The 15,109-nt window shown below is 36.9% G+C and overlaps 1 protein-coding gene across 1 annotated transcript in view; it reads right to left on the bottom strand.

Annotated features, from left to right (window-relative positions):
- Positions 1-1,078: 1,078 nt before the first annotated feature.
- Positions 1,079-15,109, bottom strand: part of LOC140757641 (contactin-1a) — a 63,563-nt gene continuing 49,532 nt past the window's right edge. Inside the window, exons 4-6 of the mRNA XM_073093496.1 lie at positions 3,850-4,040; positions 2,278-2,407; positions 1,079-1,713 (exon numbers count right to left, since the gene is read on the bottom strand). Of these exons, the coding sequence (XP_072949597.1) occupies positions 1,550-1,713; positions 2,278-2,407; positions 3,850-4,040 (485 nt within the window). The 3' untranslated portion in view covers positions 1,079-1,549. The remainder of the gene's footprint in view (positions 1,714-2,277; positions 2,408-3,849; positions 4,041-15,109) is intronic.

The raw sequence follows: 15,109 nt of genomic DNA, 5'->3' as shown, positions 1-15,109 counted from the left end.
GATTTAGCGCGTTAAAATTATTATAATTTGAAAGAATATTTTTTCATATTTATATTCTAGTATTACTCGATATATTATGCTTAAATATGTTTTTATTATGATAGGAATGTATTAGGTATTCTATGTTAATAATAATAACTACAATTGTTGCATTTAATTACTATTTAACTTACTCTTCAGAACTTATTAATTGGAATATATTTGTTCAGTACGTACTGACAGATTTTGTTCAAATTGATAACTGCCCAATATTTTATTGTCGCAATCAATATTTTTTATAAAAAGTTAAAACCTCATTCTTGTTTAGCTGCATATGATCAAACATTTTTTACGATTAATTAAATCGATCGATAATCGACAATTCTGCCCTCAACCTCAACTCTTGACAGGTGTCACTTTGACAGTCAAATGACATGTCACATAAGAATACACTCGAACACTAAGGAATAGATTACTAAAACACTAGAGATGAGGAGCTACTGAGAAACACTAAGCAGTACTTGAAACGGGCGAGTGTGCTCTAACTGTTATCTTAAGACAAACTGTTGCTTAAACTATCTTGTGGCACCACGCCACCCGTTCAAATGATAAATAATCTAACTTTATTAATACTCAATCTATCCTAGTTTTGCCTATCGAGATGGAAAATTGACTTTTAGTATGAAGTAATTGTCAAATATGGCAAAATTGGCAGGAAATATATTCCTTTCATTGTTCGTTTCATCAAAACTTTCACGGTTTTGAGTGTGGCTTAGTGGTGTTCGGATTTTTGAATCATATCGAAAAATTCAAAGTTATCATTTACCTAATACAAGATTTATTTTTATTATTCATGAGCCAAAGAATGAATTTTCATTTGGTAGTAAAATGAGGCAGTAATAATACGGTTTTGGCTTTATTCTATGTTAATTTTTGTTCCTTTGTCGAACGTTCACGTTTATATTCGAGTGTTACATAATACGATCTAAAGGTCCTACATTTTATCTTTCTAATATCAAGCAATATATAATGTATTACCAATCCGAATGACGCTACCATACAACCTAAAATCACCTAAATAATAATATCTATTGTAGTACAATAGATACGATATTGATTCCATTGGTTCTCAAAAATAAAATCAATCGATTGATTCGTTTTCGAATGAATTATCGATCACCTATTTTAAGCGATATTTAACGATAATCATTAACAATCTATTGAACTATCGATACGTTTTCCAACGATCAATCAGTTTTAATCGATATCGAAAGATAATTGCAATGATCTACATTTCTACAACCATATCAATCGATTAATTTATCGACAAAATCGATGTTGATATATTCTCTCTCGCTACACACACTTATCAACATCGATTCATTTAATCGATACAACCTATCGACCTACGTGTACTATATTTAAAATCCATTACTAGATTCCGACCGAATTAACGCACTTTCGAGCTACCACGACACACAAACCCCATTCGACTGGACCGACCGCCTAACCTAACCTAACATCAGTTGAACAGGAAGTACAGGCGCGGCAGTCGTGTGGGGTGCGTCCGCTAGGGGTTGGGCGCGGGCTCACCTGGGCGGCGCCACTCGCGGCAGAGCACCGCGCACGTGCCCGCCGCTAATACGGCGAGCGTGCCCATCACTACGCACACGGCGGCGAGCCACGTGCGCGTGTCGAAGGTTTCGGCGCCCTCCAGGAAGTGCTTGTACAGCTCTGTGGACATGTTGGACATGTGGATTAGATACGCAAGCACAATGCAAATGTTTGTCATAATACTTGCATTTTTTTGTTAGGTGTTTGCGAGTGTTGACTGTACAGCGAAATTAGATCAGGAACTAATGCTACAGGACGACAATAAGATCAGTGCCATAAATAGCTAATAATCATATTCGCTACAAAGTTTTTTGCAGGGAAATAGTGGTGCTAATGAGCATAATTTAGTTATTTGAAATTAACTCGATCTTACAGTACATGTCATCGATGTACTTACCTGGTAGTATCCCAAAATGTACGATTTAGTGAGGCATTTTTATGTCACCCAAATTAACAATTCTTCACCTATCTGGTCATTATGATTGGCATCACTTCTTATTTTTTATTTACACCTAACTAATTTATCCACCAGCAACCCTGTACCTTGTTTGGCAAATTTCTCGCCAAGTGATCTCTGCCTGGGAATCGTCTGTGCTGCACTAGTTTAGAAAATTTCGATACCACTACAATCCCGTGGCCCACCTTGTCGAGTAACAAAAGTTCGCCACGCCTGGCACCACCCACCTGCCTCCTGGTCAGTGAAGAGCGTGGTGGCGAGCACCTCCACGGGCGGCCCCGGTCCCAGCACGTTGGTCGCCCACACGCGGAACCAGTACGACGCGTTCGGCTCCAAGTGATACACGTCTATCTGCCGCTGGAAACGTACAAGCGGGTTTCTTTAGTCTAACTTAGATGATGTTATTACGCGTTAGAACCAAACGTGATTCAACTCCGGAGACGCCACCGCCACAGCCGTTACTGCTTATTATCAGCAAGATGTTGCTGTGAAGTTGTTTGAAAAGTGTCTTTTTATAATTTAGGAATAGCAGACGAGCATGCAGTTCATGTAATGGTAAGTGCCTATTGCCGCCAAGGGAAATCTGTACTCAACCCCAGATAAGATTACATTCCTACCTGAGGTCGGCAACAGACGCGACGCTACTCCTGAGGATTACGAATGCTTCGGAAAATATGACTACCTTAGCACATCCTTCAAGTACACAGCAGCGCTTAACATTGCTGTTATTAGACAGAAAGACGCATTAGCAGTGGTTCCGCCGGTAAAGTGTGATAGTATGAGACACTTACACGAGTCATTCCTACTTAGTCCACAGGGTTAGCAATGCATCTGTGGATGAAAGCATCTAATACATTTCTATGGACAACAGTGACTACTTATTATCAGTTGGAATATATGCTCGTTTGCTATTCGGAAAAAAATGACAAAATATGCATTTTATGAATGATCAAATCTATATCGATCAAATATGAAATATCCAAACATTCAAAGATAGAAAATACTATAATCCGAAATTCCTTACCTATTTTCGGACTGACCACGAAAGGTCAGTTACAGGCTGTAAATAACAGTTTTATATCCAAAAGCTCTACATCGTGTACTAAATTTAACATCAGAATGATAGTCAGATACTCGTATTTATGACGGCGATTCCATGATTCACATAGCGCGAGCGTGATTCTGGTCTTACACGCAGAGACCCCTGTTTGAATCCCGGCGAGGCTGACATTTATTTGATTAATTTAAATGGCTATTCTGTGACCAGTGCTTATATACTAGTTTTTGTTACTCCCAGACACAGGGATTTCGGTATAGGACAGTGAGTATAGAAAGTGTTACGTAAGCATTATCCAACGCTCATTCCTGTTTAGCCCAAGATATCAGTTTTCCAAAAAACAGCTTGTATACAAACTAATACGGATTTTAAGCTACAATTATTTTATTCAAATCAAAATTCGACTGTCGTTTGATTCATTTGAAGTCAAAGCATCTTATATTCGCATTACAGTCTCTAAAATCATATCTACATTAAATGCGAAGAACTTTCACCATTACTATTGCCGAGCCACTGTGGGTAACTTGTCACCATTTTTTTTTTGTTTTCGAGGGGGAAACCTTCGAAAGCCCGGTGGCCGTCCTCGGCGCTGCGTAGAGGGCTCCGGGATCTCTAAAGGAACGCAACCGGAGTCCTCTTAGCGCGTTGCCCCTTCGGGCTCCGCCCAGGTGAGCTTCTCCAGGGTAATTTGTCACCTGTCATTTTAATTACCAAAGTAGTCGTTTCCGGCACCCAATCTTACCGAGTTAGGACTAATGTGGTTGGGGCTGATCGGCCGCCAGGGCTCCAGGGAGCCGTTGACCGGCGCTGCGGAGCGGTACTGCGCCGTGAAGTCTATGATGGGGTGGCCGCCGTCACCACCCACGTTCCACAGGATCAGCGCCAGGATTGTTGACGCGTGCACCGTCACATTCACTAGCGGAGGCGGTTCGGCTGTCGACAAAGAATTTATGTTAGATATTAGATTTTGGTATTGAATTTTGAGAGTATTAAATAGGTGCTGCTGAGTAAATAAATTAATATAAAGATCCAGGTTTTGAAGGTGTACGAATTATGCGAAGGCATCAGTGGCACTTATGTAACAATGATGTAAATCTTAGGTGTTCTTATTTGAAGGATGTAGCAAGGTTGTAGGTATACTTATACTATTCTTCTAATATACGCTTATTAGTAATAATCAATTCTAACCTATTTTAGTAACGACGTCATTATTTCCGTGGTACGATGGCATGGTGGAAAATTAAGTGCAAACGGTGTTATGTTAATTAGTTGAATTTTGAATCCAGATAAATATGAATGTAATTGAACATTAATATTCCTTGTAATAAAATGTATAAATTTATCAATAATATGTCTTGAGTATTTTATATCCTATCACAAAAAGAGACGGTGGTAGAACCCTTTGTGGTCCGACTCCGGCGGCACCACCGCCACACCTATTTCTACCTAATAACAGCAGTGTTTGGGCGCTGCTGTGTTCCGTTTTGAAGGGTGTGGTAAGGGAGACAAGATTTTTCCGAGGCGTTCCAGCTTAGTCCTCAGGGGTAGCGGCGCATCTGAGGCCGACCTCAGGTAGGAATATCTAATCCTATCTGGGGTTGATTATAGATGTCCATGGGCGGCAGTAGCCACATACCATCAGGTGGACTGCATGCTCGTCTGCTACTCGTATATTATAAAAAAAAAATTGAACATTAATAGTCCTTGTAATAAAATTTATTAATTTATTAATAATATGTCTTCAGTAATTTATATCCAATCACAAGAAGAGCTTGAATCCTCAACACGAGACCCCATTAACATTATTAAATTGTTACGTATCTACTTTTCAAACTATAAGAGTTCGCAAATTAGTCGATTGCAAATTGACAATTAGTCATAAAGATACCTACACAAATATAATATGTAAATAAGTTTCACCAATGAAACATGCATATTAAACATATAACTGAATCATTGCAATAATATTTAGTATTTACATTTGAAACAAACGTTTATTTGAGAGCTGTCCATTATTTGAATTATTTCTATATATCAAGGCAACGTCAGTTGAATGTTACATGTAAACTTTCGTAGACAAGTTACATAATAACATGTACAATATTTGTATGTCATTCATCCATTAGCGTTTATAAATTATGATAACGAGACTAGTGCCTGACAAGTACCTACTTTTTGATAAATATTTATTTTTCAAATACCTATAAAAAATGGTAACTAATATTACTACTTTTTTATTCCTTCAGAGAGTAAGACTTTTCAGAGTCGAGATAAAAGTATAATTAAAGTTTGTAGAAATTAAAAATTCCCAGTTACAATTAACAATAAATAAAGATTGCTGTGAAAAAGGCGCCATGGCTATTTATATCTCAATCGCCCTCTATAACACCTTAGTGAAAAACTAAATTTGTAACTATGTTTTTTAAGTTATAATTCGTTTTAAAATATAAACTTTACTATTACGTAAATTAGTATCACACTACTACAGGAAATACATGTCAGTGATTCTTAACAGTCCACCACTAGGCGTGTAAAGCGCTTTTAGAATTGCAAAAATATTTTGTAGAGCTAAACTACCATTACAAAACGACACTTACACGCCTTATTATTTGCCTTATAACTAGAACGTAGGTAACTACGCAAATCGGTCGGTTACGAGCAAAAAAATAAACTATTGTTTACTGCGTAAGTATAAAAGTAAAAAAATTGTTAAGGGTGAACAACCCTTATCACTTAGGGGTATGAAAATAGATAGTAACCGATTCTCAGACCTACTGAATATCCATATAAAATTCGGTGAAAATCGGTAAAGCCGTTTCGGAGGACGGTAACTAACATTGTGACACGAGAATTTTATATACCTATAAGATGTAAGTAAAGCTTTAAATACTTGACAATATTATTGTCTTTACATTATAACTAAAAATAATGAATCGCCTTTGCCGTGAAAGCCTGTCAAAAACCTGTACGTCGTGAACAAAAACAAAAAGAGATGGAATTAATTTAAACGGAATTAGTTTACGTAATTACGACAATTTGAAAACGTTTCGTAGACTGTGACGTCAAACTACACCACCAATATTTAATCAAAAGTTAGATTACCAACCAACATTTTCTTTAATGTCATCATAAAATAACATTTTCACAATAAACAACAATCATTCAACATTAATGTGTCTGAAACACAACATTGACCCTATCCAAAGTTAAAATAATAATGGATGTATTTGTTATGTGGTTATTCAGGTGTCTTTTAACTCCTAGACTGTATTGTACACACATGATTGTGTACACGTGACAGTTTTTGCCATGTGTGATATGAAGTCATTGTTTGGGTTATTAAATAAATTTTATTCATACTCATATTATTATAATTACATAAAAACTAAAGACGCAATACATGCCGTGCTAAGTAAAATAAAATTTTATGTTTTATCATGTTTCAGTCTCATTTATTGTATTATATATGCTACATTTGATAAAGTAAGTCAAATCACTTAGAGTAACAGCATCAGATAAATATTATAAAAAAACGTAACTCAAGTGTTTAAAAGTCCAATGACATCTCAAATGTTAAAATCCGTTAGCTGTAGGGCGTAAAAAAATAATTAAAAAAACTCGAAATGAGTTGCAACATGCTCTATGAGTTCGAACATGTTCAGCGTCCTAAGTTCCACAATCGCTAATGTTATTTCCTGAGTGTCGGCACCGTGAGTTCGGCAGCGTAGTAATTACCGCGCCCCATTCCCGTGTTCAGTTACGAGTACGTAAACAGGACGACCGGATGCGGGCCCGTTGTTTCAGCTAATGAATTCTAACGACCTCTACAATCTATACATATTTTTGCAACACAAAACAAGTAGGTATAAACTTTATCTAACTTCAACTAACAACAAAATAAGCAACATTTTGTTGTAAACCAATTACTACTGGGCACAAGTCTCCTTTTAGAATTAGAAGGATCCTAATCCTTGGCTTATCATAGTCCAACGCGCTGGCCAAGTTCGTATTGGTTGATTTCATATACCTTTGAGATTTATTAATAAATTTCTCAGACGTGCAGGTTTCACGATCTTTTCCCTTACAGTTAAAACAAGTGAAAATTAAGTTTTCATACGCAGCAATATTTACTCCAACTCAATATGATCTCTACTCTACAATATGATGATGACTACTCGTATTACTACGAATTTAACGGTGATTCACATGTAAGGATCGTTATGTATGTTTGCGCAACGTTGTTCTTGGCAGCGGTAATTAATTTCCAACCCACAGAACGTCTTACCAGCACACGTTGTGCTTCAAATCAATTGCAAGTTGCGACAGGCTCGATGAGTTTGAACGTGTTGTTCAACAGCCTGTTCCCCGAAATCCATAACGTTTGCCAACTGTCGACACTGGAGGTTGGCAGCGTGAATTAATTGCCGTCCCATTCGCGTGTTTAGTTGCGTTAACAGGACGTTCTAATGCTGGCAGGAAACAGGTTGTTCAACCAAATTAATTGCAACAACCTCTCAGAATTTGAACGTGTTGTTCGCGCACTGTGCTCTCGAATTGGTTTTTACGTTCACTGAATCGATACCGTGTTAAGACACTATTAAATAATTACTGAATCGTATGTTAACTTATATTAGTACTTTCAAACGCGGTTTAATTCACAGTTTTATGGAACACAATTAAATGTAACCTTTCCAAATTTGAATCCACAGACCAGTCCCCTTAGTATGAGTTTTTCCGTTTTTACAAAAATTACTGTTTTTGTATTTGTTTACGTATTTGCCCATACATTTCCAATTAGCGCCCCTAGCGGACTGTATCAGAACTGATTGTAAATGTATTGTATCCAAAACTGTTTACGTCCTGTGCTTTCGAATCGCTTTTAACGTTTACTGAGACTATACTGGGTGAAGTCTTGACACTACAAAATAATTGATGAATCTAATGTTCACTTGCATTAGCACTTTCACACGAGGGTTTTAGTACGCTGTTTATTATACAATAAATTAAATGCAACAAACTTTAGGAAATTGAACGTGTTTATGACTTTAGTTCCCGCTTTTAATGTACACTGAGTCAACACTGTGACAAGTTTTGGCATTATAAAATAATTGCTGAATCTTATGTTTCCTTGCGCCAGGACCATCAACACGGGTACTGTTTAGTTATACTGCCAATTGTAAAATCTCATGTATTTGATAATTCTAAGTTTCGTAGTCGTTAATATTTTCACTAAGCTTAAATTTTATTTAACTAAAGAAACGGCGTTGGTTGGGTTGACAGTGTAAATAAGTGCTAAGTGCAATCTCATATTTATTTTATTTTGTTTAAAGTACATCATACAATTGTCTTGTATTTATATTTTTTGAATTCAAGTGTACCTATCCTATCCCTTCCTATTCCTATGGATGTTGTACGTGTGTAGCTACAGTTATCAAAGGATCCCGTGTTTGTGTCTGTCGCGATTACAAAAAAGGCTTAGGTAAATTGCGTAATGGCCGTTCAAATACAGGCTCGGGTTGTTTTAGCTAATGAATTCCTATCGATCCTAAAACCAGACGGAGACACATCGCACCGATGGCCGTCTGTACATGTTTGTTATGTAAATACGACGTTTTTGTCATCTGCTTTTATTTGCTTTCAAAAATACTCACACACACCTATTTCTGCCTATTAACAGCAGTGTTAAGCGCTGTGTGTTCTGGTTTGAAGAGTGAGGTAAGGGAGACATACTATTCCGACGCGTTCCTATCCTATCCTCCTGGGCCATCTAAGCTTGATTACATGTGTCCTTTAGCGGCAGTAACCACTTATCATCAGGTGGACTGCATGCTCGTCTGCTACTCCTATATAATTTATATACTAGCTGACCCGGCAGACATTGTTGCCATATAAATAAAAAAAAATAATGGTGAACAACCCTTATCACTTAGGGGTATGAAAAATAGGTAGTAGGCGATTCTCAGACCTACTGAATACGTATATAAAATTTGGTGAAAATCGGTAAAGCCGTTTCGGAGGAGAATGGGAACTAACATTGTGACACGAGAATTTTATATATAAGATAAAAAAATACTCAGACTTTATTGAAATTGTTTAGGTGAGAGAATTTCGTGGTTCCATTAAGTCGGGATCACCGCAACATCAATTTCTACTTTAGCGGTGTACAGGTGTTGTGTTCTAATTTGAAAGATGTGGTAATGTAGAGACGTCTAATATGAGGTATTCAAACTTCTTGAGAACTACCTCAGGGACAGAAACGCATTTTTGATGATCTCAGGTAGGCCTTGAGGTGAGTCAGGTAGAAGAGTCTGTTTGGAGTTTGCTAAAGATGTCTGTGGGTGGTGAGTACATATAGAGAATAATTATTGTTAAAAAAAAGACAAACCCACTTGAGTTTCTTACCAGATCTACTCAGTGGATGTCGCGTTCCGATCCGGTATTAGTTTAAGAAAATATTGTAACTGACAATTTGTAAGTGCCGCCGTTGGCCAATACACAATAAAATATATTTCATTTCGTTTCATTTCATTTCATATGTGGTGTACTGCAATCTAATTAATAGTCATTTTATAGTCTACATCAGCTACGGGCAACCTTTGCAAAGGTGAAGGCCAGTATCTTTAGCATAACTTGTTTTCGTTCCCCTGTTTTTACTGCAAAAACAATGTACTACCATTTTCAATTCACGTATTAATATGTAGATACCATCTGTTCAAACAAAAAGCCGTGCACCCTACACGTGACTCGGATAGCTCGTAATTATGACCAATTGTCACATCGCCAATCAATTCTTGCACCGGCGACGGCCAGATCAATATATGTTTTGCGAGCTGTGCCCTGCGGCTTCATTCACGTTTATAAGTGTAAATACTTGGAAGATTGAACGGTTTTATTTTTTGCACGGAACCCTATAAAAAGTAGGGTAAGTTGCTCCTAACAAGATCAGGTGACTGTCAGTGAAATTCTTGTTAAAATCAGTCCAGCCGTTTTCGAGAATGCAGATATGCAGAGGGACAAAAAAAATGTTTTTTATATAATTATCATATAAGGTTATTATGTGAAATTAGCAAAAAAGCCGTAATTTTATTTCTACAAACAGACACTTCCCTATTATTTGCATACTCTGATTGATTGATTTTTACTTGTGAACGGTAAAACTGGTTAGCTGCCGGCTGGAACGTGTGGAAACTCGATTTGTAATGTAACATTTAATTATTGTGGTTTATATTAAGTAATTCATATTAGCGATTACGACAATATTGTAAATATTATCCAACGTCGGTTTTACAACATGTAAATATTTATGTGTTATCTCGAATCAAAATAATTTGACTTTGTAAGATTTGAATTTGAAGAATTATAATGGTACGCCGGTTAATAAAAAATACATCGGACCAATCGTTAAACAAACGATATACTCGTATATGAGACTTGCGTGGTGGACTTTATCATTTTACGAAAGGAAAATTGCAAGGTAAAAGAGAATTTATAGCTAGAAAACTTATAAAACCTGCTGAAAAGTATCTAGCCTTTCAGATATTTCTTACCTACAATAGTCACCAGGCTCCCACTAAAGCTCCCCGTATGGTTTCAGATATTTATAATGTTGTAACCATGCACCTTATCTTAATAATACCTTAATTGGGAAAGAAATAAACTATTTCGCTATTTTCCCTAAAGCAATAAACTACAACTGCTCAAATACATTCAGCTCATTTATCTATGTTCCCAGCTTCAAATTCGCCAGTAAACAAACAAATCACCTTTAGGTAAAATATGGATGCGGTCTGCGGTGCCGTCAATTACATGGTGGTCATTAATAAGATAGATGTAGTGGATCCTCGACTACCGTAAATAGACATAACGGCTCCTACCTAGACGGATGTAGTTTTTACGTTAGTTTTTAAAAGCTTTAAAAAATTAATTTGCTTTGCTCGTACTTCGTTTCGGGTCTTGCAAACGAAGTTTTAACGATTTGTACTTAATTTAAACTTGGAATTATGTAATTGCATTCAATCTCAGATATTATATATTGTCCAATTATAATCTTTAGTACGAATTTTGGATAAATTAAGTATTAATAACGGACGTTAGATGACGATACAATAATATGGTATTATTAAAGTGCTTTGAATTTTCTACAAAAGCGACAAGGCGGACACACAATCCGATGGAAAATAATTATTATCTCATATAGACTTGTAAAAAACTACCAGTTGCCAGCAACAAAGAGCTTATTGTACGCGTTTTGTAGAGACCTACTTGATAGCGTTCTGGGAATAACTTGAGTATGTCTATTCGTTTCTTTCATTTATGGCATAGACTCTGCATTTTCGCCAACACACCACCTCGTTTTAAGGAGCTATTTCGGCATCTACTTTTAACACTACTTTTTGAATACCTCGGTTACATCTATACGGTTCCATAGTCTATGCGTTTTACTAATGCACCTAGAGGTCTGTGCACACTGGTCGGATGGTTGGAGGATAATGACAGTGATTACGCGGCCTTCGTGCTTCTGCACATATCGTCTCTGTCGCGTTGCTGGCACAATATTGTAAACGATGTATAGTACAAAATTATTTAATGCCGCTTAATGACTCCATTAGGGTGCATTTCCACTAGTGATGAGCGAGGTAGGTAAACAGTATGTCACGAAGCTAACCCATACTAAGCGAGTTAAGATGTACTATAAAAATGCCATAGTTACAGTGGTCGCAATCTAATAACAGTCTAATACCTAATAACAGTAGTGTTGGGTGCTGCTGGTTATGGTTTGAAGGTTGTGTTAGGGAAAAATACTTTTCCAAGGCGTTCCAGCTTAGTCCTCAGGGGTAGCGGCGCATCTGTGGCCGACCTCAGGTAGGAACATCTAATTCTATCAGGGGTTGATTAGCTTTCATGGGCGGCAGTAGCCACTTACCATCAGGTGGTCTGCATGCTCGTCTGCTATCACTATCATTTAAAAAAGTTAATCTAAGGAGTAAGATGTGCCATAAAATAGTGCATCTACACCGGTGGTCATCTTTACCTCAACCAATTCCAACACCTATAGTAGGTACTATCGTAATAGTACTTTTGCTATATAATTTGCAAATTACATGCAATTTGGACCTAGTCTGTTTAGTGTTATACAACAGCATGAGCTCATTCGAGATGTTTCTTTCTAGTGCACGCAATCCGCGTGATTTGCATTACGTACTGCATCACAATTTGTGTCATCATCGTCATCATCATCAACCCATTATTGTCCTGGTGGGCACGGGTCTCCTCTCAGAATGAGAAGGATTAGGCCATAGTCCACCGCGCTGGCCAAGTGCGTATTGGTAGACTGTAGTAAATCTGCATAATATACACTATTATTTCGCTCGATACCAGTTGCCAAGTTCACTTCTATTTTAGTCTTCCATCCACCCATAATAATTGTATGTTGTCGAAGGGCTCTTTAAGGGTTGTATAGTTAATTGCTTTTACATAAAACGCGAGAATCAGGTCGTGTTTACGATAACCCTTTAAGTACGAGTCGAGCTCGCACATGGAGGCTTTCGTACCGCCAAATGTTCAGTATATTTTACTTGTTTTTATAAAATAGCCATATTAAAATATATTTTTTCTTATTTGTATTTATTATAATAGCAGTTTTAGTAGTAAACAGAATTTAAAAATTTCAACTGTCTTCCTAGTACGGTTTAAAAGTTGAAAATGTCGAAAAATACCGATTTGTTATACAACAAACCGGTATAATATGTTGAATATTAAAGGGGGTCTCCCCTTTAATATTCAACTTTATTTTATTTTTAGTATTTGTTTGTTATAGCGGCCACCGTTATGCTTCCTCTGTAAAAAAAACAAGTGTATATCTGTTAGGGTTCCAGATATAGAGCCCTGTGACAGACGGACAGATAGCGAAGTCTTGGTAATAGGGTTCCGTTTTTACCCTTTGGGTACGAAACCCTAAAAAGCATAAAAATAACCTAAAAATGCTTATTTCTATATTTTTAATCACACTTTGTAGAGTATCGTCAAAACTTAATTATGACATGCACATGACTTCAATATCACATCGCGCTGGTGCAGCATGCTAGATTTAATTATCACTTGCCTAAACGTCCTGTATAAACGACTGTCAAATTTACGTGAAGTCCACCAATTAGTATTTAGGTCAATGTGGTGGAGTATGGCCTAAACCCTTCTCATTATGAGGAAACCCGTGCCCAGCAGTAGGACAATAATGGGTTGATGATGATGATGGAGTATGCTTCAGTCTTTCCCAATTAACGATCCGTGCCCAGCAGTGGAACATAGAATTGGACGTTTGGAGTTGAACGTTGCAGCCATTTAATTGCAAAGCAAATGAGAGCTACAAATCGAATATACGAAATGAAGTGGAAAATGAAAAACGATTTTCCGCATATAACCGTTATAGGCAATAGAGTCATCACATGGAGTCGACCCTGGCCCGACGTAATGATGTAATTAAATGGGACATTGATTGTATGCAACGTACATACGTGAGGTACCTACCGGCGTTTATATACAATACTAGTGGGAGTGTGTTATTATGCAACGGAAGTTAGGAACATTGGAAGGTCTGAAAGGTGGTCTGAAGGTTCCAATGGGGAGGTACCACTGCCATACCGTGGCACATTTCCACACATTTTAGCGTGAAGCAGTTTTTCTGCTTTGGTGGAAGTGTATGGATGCCGGTTGTCACATACTTATGAGCGGTCTGCTCATTCAGCGCAATCAGATTCGGGTAGAATCCGTGTTCTGTACTGACGTCATGGTGATCACGGACGAGAAATCGGAACAGGCTATGCTCCGATTACGTCACTGACACAAACAGAACTTTTAAACAATGAGTTCAATCAAACGAAAGGGATAGTAAATTATGAGCATTCCTGTAAGAAAGTAGCATGGCAATGAAGCGTAGTATTCGTTTTTTGACAATCCATTTCTAAGACTTATAAATAATATGGCTATTATAGCTATTATAGCCACAATATTATTCAGACAAAAGGCGTTAAACGCGTGTCTAGCATGGGAAAAGATCCATGTCATGTTGTTTTTAATTTTGATTGTAATCTACACCGATTATGTTCTCGACCCCTCAGGCAATTAAGTAGAATTACGCTGCGAAGATTTTATCCGCACCCTATTATTTTTTCCGATAAAACACCGCAATGTAATCGGAAGTGAGGAGGTCAATTTTATATTTTACGTAAAATGTATGCATGGCTCCAATTAGGGACGCAAATTTTTAAATACATAAAAAGAAAGAAAGAAATAAACATTTATTTCGTAGTGGCACTACAATATAATAATAAAAAAGAAAGAATTAGATAGATATTGATGTTAAAGTCGAAAGCAAATACATCCGATCGACTTGAAAAAATATCGACAATTTCACGGGATGCCATCGATAATTCATAAAATATTCTACTACAAGGACCGTTTTTTCTGCGACCAATTTTTTTTTTACCTAAAATTTACGTGCCTGTGATTGTACTGAAAATGACTGGGTGATTTCTACCGGGATTTTCTTAAAATTATATATTCATAATTTATAACTTAAGTTTTATTAAGTCTGTTACATATTTAGATGCAAAACGTATATGTAACAGAGGCGTATAAGTTTAATTTTACTTTTGAATAAAAAAATATTATTTACCAAGGATATGTTTAAGTTTAATTTAAGTGTTAATTGATCACTGCGATAACTCAATTAGTGGACGGCATCATCCGTTACTTATCGGAATTCATGCGGACAAAGCGTTTAAGGCAGATACCATATAACAGTGCAGATTAACTAATCCTTTGTTTTACACTGAGCCTTGCGTAAGAAACGTTACTTTACCTTTGCTAATCTATTCAGTAATGTAATTAATCATTTTATTATAAGTTTTTGTTGTATGTTTGGAAGTTTGATCTACGTTGTAGAAGAGTTAGGACCAACTTATTCTTACGTTCCCTTGGTATTTTTTATTGATAAGAGTAGAGAT

Source organism: Epargyreus clarus, unplaced genomic scaffold (genome assembly GCF_041222505.1).
Source record: "Epargyreus clarus isolate Ecla_fem2 unplaced genomic scaffold, WU_Ecla_fem_2.2 ptg000004l, whole genome shotgun sequence".
In the NCBI taxonomy this organism is placed as follows: Eukaryota; Metazoa; Arthropoda; class Insecta; order Lepidoptera; family Hesperiidae; genus Epargyreus; species Epargyreus clarus.
The sequence above is the reverse complement of the archived record's forward strand: the minus strand, read 5'-3'. Positions and strand labels throughout refer to the sequence as shown.